Source organism: Culex quinquefasciatus, chromosome 2 (assembly GCF_015732765.1).
Source record: "Culex quinquefasciatus strain JHB chromosome 2, VPISU_Cqui_1.0_pri_paternal, whole genome shotgun sequence".
In the NCBI taxonomy this organism is placed as follows: Eukaryota; Metazoa; Arthropoda; class Insecta; order Diptera; family Culicidae; genus Culex; species Culex quinquefasciatus.
This window is the reverse complement of record NC_051862.1, coordinates 53,286,027-53,303,840: the sequence shown is the minus strand read 5'-3', so window position 1 is coordinate 53,303,840 and position 17,814 is coordinate 53,286,027. Positions and strand designations below refer to the sequence as shown.

At 37.4% G+C, this 17,814-nt stretch overlaps 2 protein-coding genes across 2 annotated transcripts; one reads left to right on the top strand and one right to left on the bottom strand.

The window, feature by feature from the left end:
• The first annotated feature begins 564 nt into the window (after window positions 1–564).
• LOC119767548 lies at window positions 565–2,896 on the top strand. The gene is made up of 3 exons (XM_038256390.1): window positions 565–655; window positions 711–1,785; window positions 1,934–2,896. The coding sequence occupies exons 1-3, from the start codon at window positions 614–616 to the stop codon at window positions 2,878–2,880; spliced, it is 2,064 nt and encodes a 687-aa protein (XP_038112318.1). The 5' UTR covers window positions 565–613; the 3' UTR covers window positions 2,881–2,896.
• A 6,069-nt stretch (window positions 2,897–8,965) lies between these two features.
• LOC6052900 (DNA cross-link repair 1A protein) lies at window positions 8,966–17,688 on the bottom strand. The gene is made up of 5 exons (XM_001869041.2): window positions 17,469–17,688; window positions 16,620–17,414; window positions 16,137–16,567; window positions 9,799–10,258; window positions 8,966–9,738 (listed from the first exon to the last, which is right to left on the bottom strand). Exons 1-5 carry the CDS (start codon window positions 17,565–17,567, stop codon window positions 9,250–9,252), a joined length of 2,274 nt encoding a protein of 757 aa, XP_001869076.2. The 5' UTR covers window positions 17,568–17,688; the 3' UTR covers window positions 8,966–9,249.
• Window positions 17,689–17,814: the final 126 nt, after the last annotated feature.

Sequence of the window (17,814 nt, the reverse complement as noted above, 5' to 3'; positions counted from 1 at the left end):
AAATGACTCGCAAAGGATTTAATATGGGTTTTAAAACAATAAAAAAATAACATTGCGGCCTTTTTTGACAGAAAAAGTCCTACTTGACAGCTCATTCCAAGTGGACCATAGTTGATCCAACGAAAAAATGTAGTCTTGTCAACTAGCTTGTCAATTTTTTTTTTGCCTAATGGTGCGTGTACTCAACATCCATCACACCAAATTGCAGTAACTTTTCAACAAGAAAGAGAAGAGAGAGCTTGCAGAAAAGTACGGGAACGGTTTTGCTGCAACTTCTACCTCTCTCACTGCAGAAGTTCTACCTGAGAGAAAAGTTACTTTTGTTGCAAAAAAAAAAGTGACAGAAATGATTATTAAGCGTGTTTTTAATCGTGCATCAAAATTTACATAGGGCTTTAGGACCCTATTGCATTATGTCGGTAGTTCGACAGTGCTGTGCCGACAGAGCCCGACATAGTCGACCATTGTGACGAATGATTGCTATCGATGTTTTTGAATGGGGAACTAAAGTCCTGTTTGATATGATTTGGCGCCAAAACTTTACGCCTCACGTAATTAATTTTCTTGTGGATATGCTCGTTCAATTCCGGAATAATTCATACGAAATTCTGAGATGCTCTGCGACCCGGATGATCCAGCTCTTTGTGGAGGACAAGTAAAATGTTGCTTCTAACTTGAAATGGGCTTTACAGCATTCATTTATTCGGCAGAATTTCCCAGCGGCGGAAGTTTCCGGCGATCCCTTCAGCTGCGCGGACGATGTGATATCTGAGGCTTCGGTCATTTCCGTGCCTTCATTCGAACCGAGAACTGAAGACAGACCGGTGATCGCGTTGGACAGTAGCGACGAGGAGGAATCATGCGCGGTGACTTTGGTCAGCCCGAGTACCGCGAAAAGGCCAGCGATTGAAGAAACTTACAAAAATCCGGCCACTAGCCCGGTGGTGCAGGGTGAGCTAGTAGCGGTCAATTGCTACAGGCAGCACTTCGCGGGCCGGCATCACTTTAACCTGGTAGGCCTAGATCGTGCCGGGGAACCGGTGCTGATGTCATTCACATCGGAGGAAAACCACTTCCAGGTGTTGCTCTGGCTATCCTCTGGAACCAGGTACAGGTTGATTCCGGTGGGCGATTTGGGAGCAAACCCGTCGCCGACCGCACTGGCTCGACAGGTTTGCGAGCAAGTCACGGTTGAGCGCTTCAGGCCGGTGACGAGTCCGGCAGACTGGAGGTTGATTTCAAGGTTTGAGGAGGAAGTGGAACAAACTAAATTTAAATTCGTTGTTTGGACGACCAATGCTACAACCCCGCGCGTCAATGACGTCCTTTCTGCTCTAGGTCAGAGGGTGACCAAACGGGAAGGAATCGCCGTTTACACCGTCTTCCAGGACCGGGACATCAAGCTGCGCGTGACCAAAATGGGCAATGGACAGACAAAGCAACCGCTAGTGGCGATGATAATTCAGGAAGAAACGGCAGCCTTACCACCGAAACACGGCAACCTGCACACGGTCATCTTGGTTCAACCGTTTGGCTCGAACGCGTACAACGTCAGGGTGGCCACTCGGGACGGGCCTCTGGTTCAAGAAACGTTCAAGCAACCCGATGCGATGAAAGTCTTTATCCTGACCGAACTGATCAAAGCGGAGATCGCGAGCAAGGCTGGAGAAGTTCGAATGCCGCTGCTTCGTCAATTGATCGTGGAGCTGGATCAAAATTCGCGGGAGTTTCTCGGTGTTGGCTTTTGGGAAAGGATCTCCGAAGTCGTTCCAACACCAGAACGCGGTGAGTTGCAATTTATATCTGCATAAGGCACAATTTGCCTTGAAATCTGCCCGAGTGCAACGCCTCACAAAGCTTCTAACTCTTCACCGAACACTGATTAGGCTTCACCGACTTGATCAGTTGAGTATTACTTTTCTACCCCTTACAGTAACCAAAACCCTCCAACGCCCTGCGCAGCAACAGATTCAAGACAGATCGTCACCAGATCCGCACAGTAACACTCAAGTGCACATTCTGCTAACACCGCTGGACGGCGGCACCCTCGGCGACACCGGTGTATCAACGCTTGAAGTGGAAGCGGACACTCTTGAATCCGTGGGACACCCATCGCCTGACGAGGACATCCAGCAGGAGGAGAACGGGGTCCCAAATTGTCAACCTGCGGTCGTACGTGCCGTTCGAGCTGTTTCCAAACGGTCGTGTGTTGGCCGTCGTCGTCGGCGCCGTCGGAAATCCGGTGGAAACGATCTACGACAACGGAGTTCCAGAATTGCTGCTCGCCGATCTTTGTTACAACCACGAGAAGACGGAGACTCTTCTGTGCCAAAAAGTCCGCTAGAGAAGCTGGAATTGATGGGAAACATAAGGTGCAATCAGATGGATTTACTCTGGGCTGGGAACGGGGCACTCAAACATGCTTTCCCAGCTTTCCCAAAACTCGATTGTTCGACGTTAGCGAAGATTATCGAAATTGTGGGTTTCTTCATTGATCACGTGGCCAAGGCGTCGCGGACCGAATACCAGCTTAACTCTGGATCGGTTCCCAAATGGGCCGTCGAGAGGCTCGTCACTGGAACTCGGTACAGCTTTGTCGGAAATCAAAAACCGCCCAAACTGTCCCGCCGAAGCTCAAATTATGTCAACATTCTCGCCGTGAGGGCACGATTTCTCCAGTTTTTCCCCGCTGGTACAAAAGTGGCGGCAGATACGCGCCAGTTTCTGGCATCGTTGACGTCGGATTTTGTCGTTCATCTGAGCGCTCAAGTCACGAAAGTTTGCCCAAGCTCTGACAAGCTTGAATTTGAGCACATCGTGCAAGCCCTCGCTAACATCGGGTTCGGGTTTCTGCTCGAGCCGGACGGAGAGCAGGATTGATTTTATTTTTTGTTATATTTTTGGAAACGTGGGAAAATGTTGTTTTACTTTTGAGTTTCAAAAAATTAAAGAATCGCAATAAACTGCAAGACGCTGTTATTTGACTTATTTTATTATTATTTTTAGAAGATGCTATCGATGTCGTCAACGGTGACAGATACGTACACTTTGTACCTCCTGTACTTCAATCGTGAGTCCGTCAAAATCTAGAACCTACGGCGGATCAAAGCACTGGACGGCTTCTTTGTGACGTGGCGATTCTACACGAAGAATCCGGCCGACGCAGCCCAATGCCACCTCTGTCAGAAATTCGGACACGGTTCCAGAAACTGCAATTCCCTTCCCTGTGCCTAAAGTGTGGTGAGGTCCACAAAGCGCATGTCAAGTGTGCGAACTGTAGTGGAATCCACACGGCGAATTTCCGTGGCTGTGCCACGCGGAAAAAGTACCTCGAGGAGCAGGACAAGAAGAAGAAAGGGCCAGAGTAGCCGCTTCTGGGGACGGTTCTCCCCCGGAACAAGCTAATGTTACCGGTAATGATCTTTTCACGCTTCCCGAGTGTTTCGCTCTTGCTGGAGAGATGCTCACGCGCTTTCGTGTCTGCTGAAACAAGGCAAAACAATTCCAAGCTCTTAGTGAGCTGATGATGCAGTACATCTACAACGGATAAGCTGTCTTGTACTTTAAGCTTTTCTATTTTGATCCTTTTCCTTGGTAAATTTAGAAGGTTTTTTTTTCCTTCTCTTGCCAAATGAGCAATTCTCTGCGAAGTATTTTTTAATCTGGCGAAAACTTTTTTGGTGCCTTCGGTATGCCCAACGAAGCCATTTTGCATCATTAGTGTGTCCACATAATTTTTCATACAAATTTGGCAACAATTTGGCAGCTGTCCATACAATAATGATATATGAAAATTCCTAAATCTGTTTCTCTGAAGGATTTTGATCGATTTGGTGTCTTCGGCAAAGTTGTAGGTATGAATAATGACTACACTGAAAAAAAATGATACACGGTAAAAATTATTTGTTGATTTTGAATTTCACTTTTGTCACTAAAACTTGATTATCAAAAATCACTATTTTTAATTTTTTTTATTTTCTGATATGTTTTAGGGGACATAAAATGACAACTTTTCAGAAATTTCCAGAACGTGCAAAAAATCTTTGACCAAGTTATAAGGTTTTGAATCAATACTGATTTAAAAAAAATCGCAATATTGGTCGCAAAAAATTTTCAACTTCATTTTTTCATGTAAAATTGAATTTGCAATCAAAAAGTACTTAAGTGAAATTTTGATAAAGTGCACCGTTTTCAAGTTATAGCCATTTTTAGGTATGTTTTTAGAATATAGCCGCAGTTATTCATTTTTCTAAATTAGTGCCCAAGTTTGCCCACAATTGTAAAAAATATTTTTGAAAAGCTGAGAAAGTTCTCTATATTTTGCTTTTTTAGACTTTGTTGATACGACCCTTAGTTGCTGAGATATTGCCATGCAAAGATTTAAAAACAGGAATATTGGTGTTATCTAAGTCTCACCCAAACAACCAACCTTTTTCTAACGTCGATATTCCAGCAAATAATGGTCCTATTTTCAATGTTAACAACATTCGTGATTTTTTTCCGATCTTTTCGAAAACAATATTTTCATTTTTTTTTATCAAGACTTACATTTCAAAAGTTCGTATATTCAAAGTTTGGTTTAAAAAATGACATTTTGAAATGTTAATAATTTTGAGTTTTAAATTGTGAACAGAAAATATAGTTTTGTTTTTTTTTTTTTTCAAGCAATTCAATTTATTAGTAAAAATTCAATTCACAATTTCGTTCTCATAACCTAATAGAGTTTTGGAGTTCCTTTCATCTATGATATTATAGATCATTGCATGGATTTGGCAATAGAAAGACAAATTTAAAAAACCTTCGAGATTTGATAAGAAAGGATTATTTCTTTATATAAATTTCAAAATTTATTTTAAATTTGTTTTATAAATTTAATAAAATTTCAAAATTTGAAGGTTTTGAATTTACTTTAATCTGAACAATTTGGAAAATAAATAAAATCTCTAAAAAAAACCAACCAAACCGGGGTGACTTTGATAGGATTTCAATTTGTTTTTAGAATATTTTCCAACAGGTAATGTTTTTCTCAAGATTATTATATTTTAAACATGTACAGGGGTAGACCACACAAATCCATGCACTATTTCGGAAAAAAAGTTTTTTCAATAATGTTTAGAAAAATAGCTACGTTAAAAATTCTTAGTTTTAAATCCGGGGTGACTTTGATAGTCATTGTTTTTCTTGTTAAAATCATAAATAAGATGTTCAAACTTTATTTGTACGTTAAATGTACCATCACTAAAGTAGCTGATATAGTTTTTAAGAAAAAAAATCAATGTTTATATTTAGTTAACTAAGTTTATAAGCTTTTTAGCAAAATACATATTTTAGGTTAAGGCTACCAACTGTACGGATTTTTTCCTTACCATACGGATTTTCGAACCTCTTCGCGGATTTTTAACAGGCCGGAATTTTTGTAGGGAATTTTACGCATAATACGGATTTGTACGGAATTTTAACAACTTTTTAATCATTGAATTGCTTTTCTGATTTGGTTGAAGCTTTTGTTAACCACACAGAAAGAATATGTGGATTTACTTGACACGGAAAAAATGAATTACATGTAAACTCAATTGATGTTAACGTAAGATTCGACGTAAACGGTTGAATCACACGTAAAATCATGTTTTTACGTATAATTTGTTACAAATTTACATCAAATTGCATTTAAAATTAAATGTTTAATGACGTGCAAAAGTGTTACATCATAAATGATGTAACATTCGGAAATATTTTTTTGTGTGCAGAAATTTTTATTTTTCTGTGAGTTTGATTTAAAAAGGGAGAGTTTTCCTGGGTTTCCTCAATTAAAACTTGATTATCAATAATTCTAGAGTTTTTGAACTATTGTCTTTCATATGTTGATAGGACCTTTAAAAAAAACTCTAGAATTGTTCTTTTAGAAATTCCTTACTATATATATTTATCCATTTCCAAAGGCTTTCTAAAACTTGTGAAAACATTGGAACATTTGAATTAACAAATCTAGAGTTTTTTTAAAGGTCCTATAAACTGTTGTGTTTCACATGTTATAGGACCTTTTCAATAAAAAAAACTCTGGAAAAGTGTTCGTGAAAACACTAAGAGCGGTATTATTCGTAAAAGCAAACTTGACATTTTGTAAACTTAAAAACGTTTAACAAAAAACATTGAAGAACATAACGATTTGATTCAAATCACGGTTTATTTTATGAATACTTTTAAACGTGCAACGTGTGAAATTTGTTAGCTCTAAAACGACACAGTTTTATGTTTTTAATTCTCACATTTATTAAATTTAATTTATATAAATAATTCATAGACAGTTTTTGTTATACCCATGGTGTCATATCGGCAAAGTGTACGGATTTTTGCTCAGCAAGAGTTGGTAGCCTTATTTTAGGTAAACAAGTAAAAAAGTCGGAAATTTGCCTGAAATTTGTTAAAACTAGTTATGTTTATGAAATTATCAATTTATATTGCATTTTATACTGAATTCGAAGCACGAATCACAAGTTTTCACATTTTACATGAAATTTGTTCAACTGAAATTGCCTATAAATTTGGAGATATTTTTTAATTGTGTTTCAAAAACACATATTATTTATTATTTACAAACTTATTTAACCATCTCCTCGTGGAAAATTGTCCAAAGAATCCGAAAATGCATTCCGTTTTCCGATTAAAAATCATGTTCATTGAGAAAATCATGACACTTTGAGAAGATTAAAATAATGACTTTCTTCAACATTTTCTTAACTAACTTTTTGAACCTGTCAAAATTTTATAAAAAGTTCTTCTTGTGGTACTTTGAAGACTTCTTTACCACGGTCAGTACCTATGTTTCTAAACGATTCCTTACGTATTTTAATTGTACTCTTCATTTTGCGGAAAAATCGCAAACCTATCAAAGGGGTGGCTATCAAAGTCACCCCGTTTTACGGTACTATATTATATGAAAAAAAAATGTTTTGTTTTTTTTAAGATTTTTTTTTATTTTCCAAATTGTTGAGATTAAGTATTTTTTTTTCAATTTTAAAACTTTAGAATATTGAAGTTTTATTAAATTTATAAAAACAAATTTAATAAAATTTTTGAAATTTGTATTTTTATGAGAAATTTCAAAAACAATTGAAATTTTATTATTTTGAAATGATTGTAGGTAATTTTTCAATCCTCGATCGATAGTAAGGATAGTAAAATTTCGATCGTAATTTCTCGAGGTAGTCGTAATTTGTCGATGGTAGAAATTTCAGGGTCGTTTTGAGAGAGTCGAAAAAAAATCCGCGCCAAATCCGCGCCGACCTAAAATCCGAAACCGCGCAAAATCCTCGCCATATGAAAAATTATCGCGACCAACATTTAAGAAATTTTATTTTTCGATAAAGAAAAACTAATTCAGAAGGTATTTGATTTAAAAAAAAACTCGTTTTATGGTTTAAGGCTCCAAAAGAATGAAAGCAATAAATCCATTTAAAAAAAATCCTCAAGAGACGGTCAAGGCAAGGGTCATGAAAAAAAAATCTTCAAAATAGAAAATACAATATATAAAAACCTAAAAATTTAAACCTTAAAATAATAATATGAGAAAATTTTAAATTTCGAAAGTCTAAGAATTTTTATACAGTTTGTTATCCAAAATCCTCGCTAAAATTTCACTCCGAAAGAAATTTAATTTCCGATATTTAAAATAATGTCTTCTCATAATTTCAAAATCTCTTACATAAAAAGGACTTCAAAAATTGTGGAATTCAAGAATTTAAGAACTAAGAATTTAAAAATAAAAACATTTTAGAATTTACGAATTTCAGAATTTTAGAATTTACGAATTTACGAATTTTAGAATTTACGAATTTTAGAATTTTAGAATTTTAGAATTTTAGAACTTTAGAATTTTAGAATTTTAGAATTTATAAGCTTAAGGATACTAAAATCATTTTAGATTTGAGAAAAAAATTTCTATATTGTTTTGAATTTGATATTTTTTAGTTTTTAAATTTTGACTTTTTAATTTTGATTTTTTTTAATCTTCAAATTTTCGATTACCCAATTTTTTTGTATTTTGAATTTCAGATTGCTAAAATTTTGAATTTCGAAATTTCAGATTTTTTAAATTACGATTTTAGAAATTTCGAAAAAAAAAATAATATGTATTTTGATTTTTTTTTTGTTATTATAAAAACTAATAAAACTATTTTTTTCGAATTTTTGAATTTCTGTAGCTTTGAATTTGGAATGTTCTGATCTTTTTATTTTCGCCAAGAATGTTAAAATTTAGAAAAAAAATATTTCTACCGATTAAATTCCATTCCAAAATTCTAAAGTGGAGGCGAGCTTCTGTTATGTCCAATCAAGCTCATATTTGGCGCCCACCAGAACAAGCCCCAATAATAGTTTTTGTTACACATTCCTATGTCTATATGTTAGGGAAAAGTTTTTAATATTTGATTTACAAAATTAAAAATTGAATAAATCCAGTATAAAATTAAAAATAAATAAGGTAAAAAATCATTACTCAAAACTCAAAAGAAATTAAATATTCAGAGCCGGAGATGTTAAGAAATGACAAGAAACATATAAAAAATAATTTCTACATAATCTTTATCTTCATTTTTCGACGTTTCGTACTAAGAAAATATAAACAAACATTTTCAAAATTGCCATCCGCGCGAAATCCGCGCCTGAGCAAAATTAGCCAGCAAATCCGCGCCATCCATAACAACTCTGAAATTACGATCGAGTGCAATAATCATCACGATGTTATTTTTTATTTTATGATAAAAATTGGTACATAAACTTTAAAAAATATTAGCAACGGCCTCGGCTTCTTGGAAAAATTCATTTTACGTAATATTTGCGCTAGTTTTAGAAACTTTTCTAGAATTGACTGAATTCATAACTAAAATTTGTATTTGCATCAGAATGTAATTGTCATCTATTCGAAAAAAAGCCAGAAGTTTTTTTTGTTTATTATTTTTCTGATACAGTTTTTGTATATTCTATCTTATCAAATCCATCAGTCTTACAAATATGGTAACAATGATATAACTTTGTCATATTCTCATTTTATCTGTACAAGGCACTTTAATCGCTACGCCTAAGTTCGCGCCTAGAAAACTATTTTTTAAATGCTTTGGCACCTTTCAAAACTTTTCTAAAACATTTAAGTAAAGTCGGTTTTATTCGTAATTAATTGTAAGCAAAAAAAAAACAACGAACTTGAGAATTCTATTCTGCAAATGTCTGAAAAACTAGAGATAAGGGAATGCGCTACATCCAATCACTGTCACTGTCCACAATCGTGTAATCATCCTTCACGGGCTCCACCTTTTCGGCGGCCTTCGTCGGCGTGTCCTCCGGCAATGTTTCCTTCGGTTCCGATCCCTCTTTCTTCGCACCCCCCTCCTCATCCTCCCCCTTCGCGCCCTTCTCGCCTCCACCGACCTTAAAGTACGACGTGATGGCCGTCTGCAGCGGTGGCTTCTCGGGCCGAATCGGACCCTGGTACCAGCTGGTCGGAACCTGCGGCGTACGGTTCAGGTTCGTGTTGCCGTACGGAACCGTGCTGATGACTTCGCGCGGCCGCAAAAACCGCACAAACCGACGCAACTCGTCGTAGCTCGAATGCTCCGAGTACTCGATGCCGACGATGTTGATCCGTCCACGGTACTGCGGTCGGCTGTTCTTCTCCCAGCCGCTGGGACGCAACGCCAGCACGCATTCCCGCTCCGGGTGCTCGTCCATGTACGCCACCAGTTCCTAGAGGAGATTAGATTTAAGATCCACAAGCCTCCAACCTACTCAGCGTTCAAAACTTACATCGTACGCCAACTTGCCCATGCTGAGCACGTGAATCTGCGCGTCCCGCGGGTCGTCCACGATCACCCCGCGGGTCTGCAGCGGACATTCCACCGCCACGGCGTCCACAGCCTTGCGTCGGTTCGGCTCGGTCCACACGCGGAAGCCCGTCCGGGCGGCCAACTCGAGCCAGACCTTCTCCTTGCCGACGAGGTAGCTGCCGCACACGATCAGCACGTTGCGGCCAATGTTCCGCCCCAGGAACGTCTTGACCTCGCGAACCGCATCCGACACGCTCTCCCACTGGTCCTTGAAGCAGTACTTGGTGGAGAGGTACGTCGTGTCCAGGTACAGCGTATGGATGTCCATGTTCCAGAACTCCGGGTACTCTTCCATCGCGGGCGAGGCCCGGAAGTCACCGGTGTGGAGCAGGTTGGTCCCCGTGGGCAGTTGGAACAGGAAGAGGACCGCGCCAGGGCAGCTGGAAGGTATTTTTTAGATTTTTAATATATTTTAATTTTTACAACAATTCAAAATATTTTTAAACGAGCCCAAACATGCTAGGAGAAATTTAACCATTTTAAGCCTAATAAGCGGTCGTGTTTGAATGATGCTGGATAATCCATGAAATTTACTAAAACCAAGTACTCCAACCAGTAGAGCAACTTTTTGTGAAATTTTTTGTTTAATTTGACTTTTACTAAAAGCTATTCTATTCCTTTTTAACAAGCATTTATAAAAAAAATTCCCAGCTGTATTCTAATCTGATGAGAATGTACTGAGCCGCGCCCATTTTTATATTATCAGCTTAGTTCTTTTTTTCTTTCATCGCTCTCTTGTGTTTGCCTAGTGCTGCCATTCGTGACGAAATTTTAAGCGAACACTCACGAAAAGTAGCATTTATAGAGAGAGTTTCCTGACATCACTGGCTCACTCCAACAGGCGCTGCTGCTGGTATTGGTGGCCACCCTTTGTTGATTAATTTGACGAATTTGCCTCTCGCTCGGGTTTCTTCAGCCTTCGATTTGAATAGGTATAAACGTCAAGTGACTCTCAAGTGACTTTTATGGCGGTTGCTAATTAATTTTATGTTTCGGGACTATTCTTCAAGTGAGTGACTAACTAATGTTCAAAAGAACATCGACGGTTTCGACCATTTTTAATTTTTTTTTTTATTTGGCTAAAACTTTTTGGGGACCTTCCCTATGACCAAAAAAGCTATTTTGTGTCATTGGTTCACCCATATATGGTCCAAGTCTTCATACAATACAAAAATGGTACGTGAATATTGAAACATTTGTAAGTTTAGAGTGAATTTTCTGATCAATTTGGTGTCTTCGGCAAAGTTATACGTATTGTTGAGAACTATTGAGAAAAAAAAGGTACACGGAAAAAAAAATACGTATTTTTTATTTTTGAGATTTTTTTACATATATGTTTTAGTGGACAAACCCGCAACTTTTGAGCCATAGAGAAGTATGGTCAAAAAATCTGCCGAAAAAATGTGATTGTGATTTTTGTAAAAATAAATAAATTTTATAAAAAAAAAATTACCTTATTTTTTAAGTGTAAAATTTAATTTAGCATTTTTTTGAATTTGCAATCGATAAGTACTTAACAGATTTTTTTATAAAAGGCTCCAAAAGTTTGATTTTAGCGATTTTTTTTCGATTTAAAAAAATAGTGACCACGAGTGACCATTTCTATTTTTTTAAAGTTCAGAAAAGTGGCTATAAAACTGTCTAAGTCTAAGATACAGCGGCTTAAAGAAAAAAAAACAGGAAATTGAAGTTTTCTAAGTCTCAACCAAACAACCCACCATTTTCTAATATAAAATATAAAACAATTTTGAAACATTGGAAAAAAAATGCAACGGTCAAATTTGAATTTGGAATTCGAGAATGAAAATATTTAAAAATTATGAATACGGGTTCTACCTTTTCGTTAAATATTAAACATATTGAATATTAAAAAACAAGAAATTCAAAAAAATAAATATAGGCATTGAAAAGTAAACATTCCAAATTTGAAGAATAAAAAAAATTAAGAAATTTAAATTCGGAATGAAAAAATAATAAAAAAAAATTAAGATATTAAAAATACAACTTTTTTTCAACCTCAACAATTTAAAAAACATAGAAAAAAATAAAAAAAATAAGAGATTTTTGCTTTAAAAATTTAATAAAATTAATATTTTTTTAATTGAAAAAAAATTATCACATTGAAAAAAAAAAGATTTTACCTTGACAATTTGAAAAAAAAAATAAAATGAAAATTTCAAAAATCTAAGATTTAATAATCTTATCTTTATTCGCCTTCAAGGCTGAAAATTTTAAAATTCAAAAAGTTTTAAAATTAGATAAAGCCGTTGCAAATATACTATTAAAAGTTTAGTCGCAACGGTTTAATTTGAGGAATACAATATTTAAAAAAAAGTCCTAGTAAGTTCTAATTTTAAATTTTTTATCGCTAAGTTTTTAAAATTTCTGAATATCAAATTTTAAAGTTTTTAATTTCGGTTTTTTAAATTATTGAATTTAAAACTATCATATTTAAAAATTCTGGATTTTTTAAATTTTTAAGTTATTTTATTTTAAAATTAAACAATACAAAATTTCAAAATAAAAACTAACTTAATCCACCTATGTGGTTGATGCCTTCCCTACTTTTTACCAACAATGGGTAATATGAGTGGTTTGGACACATATTTCAGCTATTTTTTTAGATCCAGAAAAACAAGTACATAGATATGACTTAAGAGGTCATAACTCGAGACAGGGTTGCCAGATCATCAATGTTGTGGACTCGTTAGAAAGTTCTCTTGATTACCTAACCAACGATGGGTCGGATCAGAGCTGAAAATGTCAAGGGTCCTGACGCGAAAATCGGCGACGCATACACGAATTTTTGAGATCCATTCACTGAACCGCAAAACCGTGACATAAACAAACCCGACTCAGTCGTGAGTGCCCTAGCTCACTGAGCAGCTGCAATGCGAGGCAGTAGTCGACCAACGCTCATTCGACGTTGCACGCACACAAATAAAGAAACAAGTTTTTACACAAAAAGTTGATATTTATGGGTGAAAATGTAATTTTGAATATAAGCTATGGTTGTTTTAAGTGTTTTGCACAGTCTAGAACCATTCAATTGTTTAAAAATAGTCAAAATAGTGTTTAGAGAGGATTTTACGAGTCAGTCATATGACACGAATTGAGTGAGTGTAGCTCATTTTTTCACGTCTCTCATTCTCCAGCAGCCGACCGGCACGAGTCAGGCGGCAGTGGTTGAACGGACACAGTAGGCTTACAGTCACATGCTAGCAGTGAACTGATATTTTGGTTTGCTTCATGTGTACGCTGGGTTGGAAACATTTTGCAGGCCTGGGTCGGATGATGGATCCGGACATCGTTTACATACATATAAATGAGATCCGGATATATGTGAAAACACATTTTTATACATAACTTTTGAACTAGTTATCGAAACTTCGAACAATTCAATAGCGATGTATGGAACCCTAAACCAAGTCGAATGCACCTGGTTTGGTCAAAATTGGTTCAGCCAGTGCTGAGAAAACTCAGTGAGAATTTTGGTCACATACATACATACACACACACATACACACACACACACACACACACACACACACACACACACACACACACACATACACACACACACACATTCACACACACAGACATTTGTTCAGTTTTCGATTGTGAGTCGATATGTATACATGAAGGTGGGTCTTTGAGCTTTTAATAAAAAGTTCATTTTTAGAGCAGGATTATAGCCTTACCTCAGTGAGGAAGGCAAAACGAGTGAATACAGTTTTGTAAAGTTCTAAATTTTATTTTTTTGGGTTAAACCATTTTTTTTTTTTGTGGTTGTCAAAAGACAGGCTAAGACCACAGTTGCACTATGGGGTTTCAGGCGGCCATAAATCGAAAAACCGACATACTCTAATTATTTTTTTGGTATTTTTTTTTTTCGAAAATAAACATTCTAACTAAGAAAAATCCGGAGTTTGAAAGTTGTAGGTTCAAAATTCACTGAATTGCAGACCTTCAAAGGCGAAAATGGTAAGAAAAAACATGTTTTTTGATTGAAAAATGATTATTTTTCATAGTTGTACTGTGTAGCTGTTTATGTATTTTTTCCTGCATCATTATATATATTCAGAAAGGTAATTGATTCAACTTTTCAATAACATTTTACAAAACACACTTTTACTGGTTAAAAAAAATAATAAAAATCCAAAAAATGGATTTTTATTCAAAATTTAGTTTTTTTTCAAATTTGTTAATGGAGTACTTTTTTTGTGTGCATTTGTGCGATCTGAAAATTTTGCAGCTTAAAATTTGAACCATGTCCTAACTTGTCTCCAAATTTCAAAGTGCACTTATGTGCACTTTTTGAGTTATGCCATTTTGAACATTTTGATTCATGCAAGAAAATTAATGATTTCGCGTATACGCTTGGTTAAAATCACATTATTTACCTGCGAAGGCAGAAATGACGTAGGGACCATCCATAAACCACGTGGACACTTTTTTGGGAATCTTTTACCCCCCCCCCCCTTCCTTTGTGGACAATTGTCCATACAAAAAAAAATCTTTTTTGTATGGATCGTGGACAATCGCCATACCCCCCCCCCCCCTAAAGTGTCCACGTGGTTTATGGATGGTCCCGTACCTGCTATGTATGTTTTGAAATTGATTTGATATTCATGACTTTGTTGGTACTTAGGTACATTTAATAAAATTAGAAATTCCTATTCTAAGTATTTTACAGAAACGATTCGTCAAATATTCATATCAGTTCGTTGTTGTGTTCTTTTGAAAGTATGGATAATAATACCGTAGTGTCCCTGTACGATATAACGAAGCACTATTCTGAAAACGTGAGAACTGCTTTCGAGTATATTTGTAAGAATTACAACACTGCAGAACCATCACATGATCAACTCAGGAAAAACCCACAGAGGAAAAACTACGCATGCTGTTCTGTAGCTTCAAAACGAGGTATACAAAAGCCCATAGAAGAAGTTCATATTTTAAGTAATCTAAAGACAATCGGTTACATAGTGATTTTGATTTAGAAGAATTTATCGTGGAAAACGTAAATTTTGCAAGTGGATCAACCAAAAACGTGGACGAGAATCCATACAATGTTCCATAAAATAAACCGTCTAAAATTCTAAAACACCGCAAAAATCAAATTTTATTTGGAGGGGGAGGGAGGGGGGGGGGGCTTCAAAGAGAGGTGGATTTTAACTCAAGAAAAAGGGGAGGGAGATTGAACGTAAATCAGAAACTTTAACATAGCATAAACCGCCATTCCGTGCATCAAATAGACAGAGCAAGAATATTAAAATTCACCACTTTAATGCATGTGGCCTCAAATATATGAAAAAATCGAAAATAAAACTTTTTTTTGGAAAAATATCAAAATTCATTTGTTTTCATTATACTAAGTACAAACAACACAAAAAAGTCACAAAAAAGCAAAAAAATATTTTTGGCCGCTCGCTTATATGGAAATACCCCATAGTGAGTTGGTCCATCTGGGCAATTAACCATTTTTTAAGCTCTTAAAGATTTATATTTTATTATTTTGTCCTGGGTTCGATTTCAGTCGTTAGTTCGAATCCCGGAGTTGGAAGAGAGATAGGGTAGTTGTCCTTATTTTGGGCCACAAATTTGGAAAAAAATATAAATTAATATGATTTAAGAATTGAAAATTTAATAAATTTTTTAAATTGAAAATTTAAAAAATCCTTGTAAAAATGTAAGAAAATATTAAATATTCGTAAATTTGAAGACTGGAAACTTAAAAATTCAAAAAGCTTTCAAATTTGATAAGGCCGTTGCAAATATACTCTTCAATGTTTAGACGCAACGGTTTAATTTGAAGAATACAATATAAAAAAAAAATCTAGTAAGTTCTAATGTTAAAAATAACAATTTTTATTTGATTTATTGTTAAGCTTTTTATTCTCTAATTTTTTTTTTAATTACGGTTCTAAAAATGTTTAAATTAAAAACTATCACATTTATTATTCAAAAACTTAAATAATAAATTTTATCAAAGGCCTAATTTGAAAAACACAAAATTCAAAAAGAAAAACAAGTAGAACGAGTTTTGTAATTTCGAGACTATCAAATTTGAAAATTCCCCCCTGTCAAATTTGAATTTGGCCTGGGTTCAATTTCAGTCATTAGTTCGAATTCCGGAGTTGGAAGGGAGGATAGGTTTGTAAAAGTGGTTTGGATTGCCTCACATTTTTTGCAACAGAGCAAACCAGGTTGCAGAGCGACCAATTTTATAAATGCAAAACAAAACAATATACTCACTGATTCGCGTCCAGCGCCGTAATCCTCACCCCGTCCAGCACGATCGTCTCGTGCAGATCCAGCAGTATGTAGTGCACCCGGTCCACGTTGATGAACGCCGCCACGAGGCTCGCCGTGATCGGCGACATGATCAGCGGCTTGTCGAAGCTCTTCTTCAGCCCGATGTAGTGATCGGCGTGGAAGTGACTCAGAAAGTAGTGCGTCACGCCGGCAATGTCCCCGTACCGGAACGCGTCCACCGCGAAGGTCGTTCCGGCTACGATTTTGTACTTGGGGACGATGATCGGGCCGCGGGGTCGCCGCTTCGCGGTGGATTTTGCGGTGGTCGCAACGGTGGATTTGCGCTTGGCTGCGGGGGTTTTCGCCGGTGGTTTGCGAGAGGTCGTTGTGGATATTCCCGAGTCGAGGTCGGGCTCGTCGCAAGGGATGGCCTGCAAATTTGAATTTGTGAGATTTTGTTGATTTAACTTTCTAATAACTTACCATCGCAACCTGATCCTCCTCCATGTTGATGGCCTCAACGCGGTCGTCGATGCAGGCACTTTGTGCCGCCTCAATTCGCTCGAGAATCTTCTGCGGATCGTCGCCCGGCTGCTGGCTTCGCTGAGGTCCCTCAATCTGGCTCGGCCGCAGTGGTTGCGTCCCTTCCGTCACCTCAACCGCAAGAAAGTCCTCCAAATTTTCATCTCCTGTGTTGATGGCCGGCATCAGCGATCGCTTAATGACGGTATGATAACCGAAACGACTCCCGTCGCCTTCCTCCTTCTTCTGGAAGAAGCCCGTAATGCGCTTCTGCGAATCGTCAAAGTACTTGCTCGTCAACATCTTAATGTTGCTGCTCTTGCAGATCTGCCGGCGGACCTTCTTGACCTTGCTCGAGTCGCGTCCGGCCGTCGCGTTCGTCTTGCTGCTCGAAACCGTCTTACGGGTCGTACTCTTCAGCGTACTCACACCGAGGCCCGAGCTGGATGCGACCGTTGCCGGATGCTTCTTGCGCGACCTGGCCGGGGTGAAAAAATTAAAGTTCTGATCTTGCTGCTGCTGCTTCTTGGGCGGGGTTTTCGGCATCTCCGACTCGCTTTCGCTGCTCAGTTCGATACATTCCGGAATGGTCGGAATGACTGGGTGCTTGAGCTCGGGAGATTCGCGGGACGTAAGCGAGAGAGCATCCGGCGCGGCCGACAGTAGATCGTCCTCCTGGTCGAGCGTGAGCTTAGTCACCTTGAATGGGTTGTCCTTTAGCTCGTTGATGAACTTGGTGGTGTCGTCCCCGGCGGACTGTGCGAAGAAAATAAGTTTAAAGATAAGAAAGAATCCGAGATTATGACTCACCTTCACGGAGCTTGCCCTGGAGCCCGCTTTGGACGCCGATTGGGAGAACTTTCGCGACAGCGACAGTCGACTGGAAGCTCGCCGTGCCGGAGTAGCCATTTTCCAATGTTATTTCGCGATAAAACCATCAAAAAACCGCTGTTTCCGCAAGATTCCGGTGCACTTGAAGTTGCGTTGTCCAAAGTTCAAGTTGAAACATGACAAACTGGACAAACTGCACTGCAAACAAGAATCAAAACAGAATCGCGAAAAAACGCGCGCGCTCTCGATCGAACCCTTCAGCAACGTCAGGGTTGACAGTTTGCGCACAAAAGGATTCTTGAAGAGGCACCCTGTAAAACGTCAC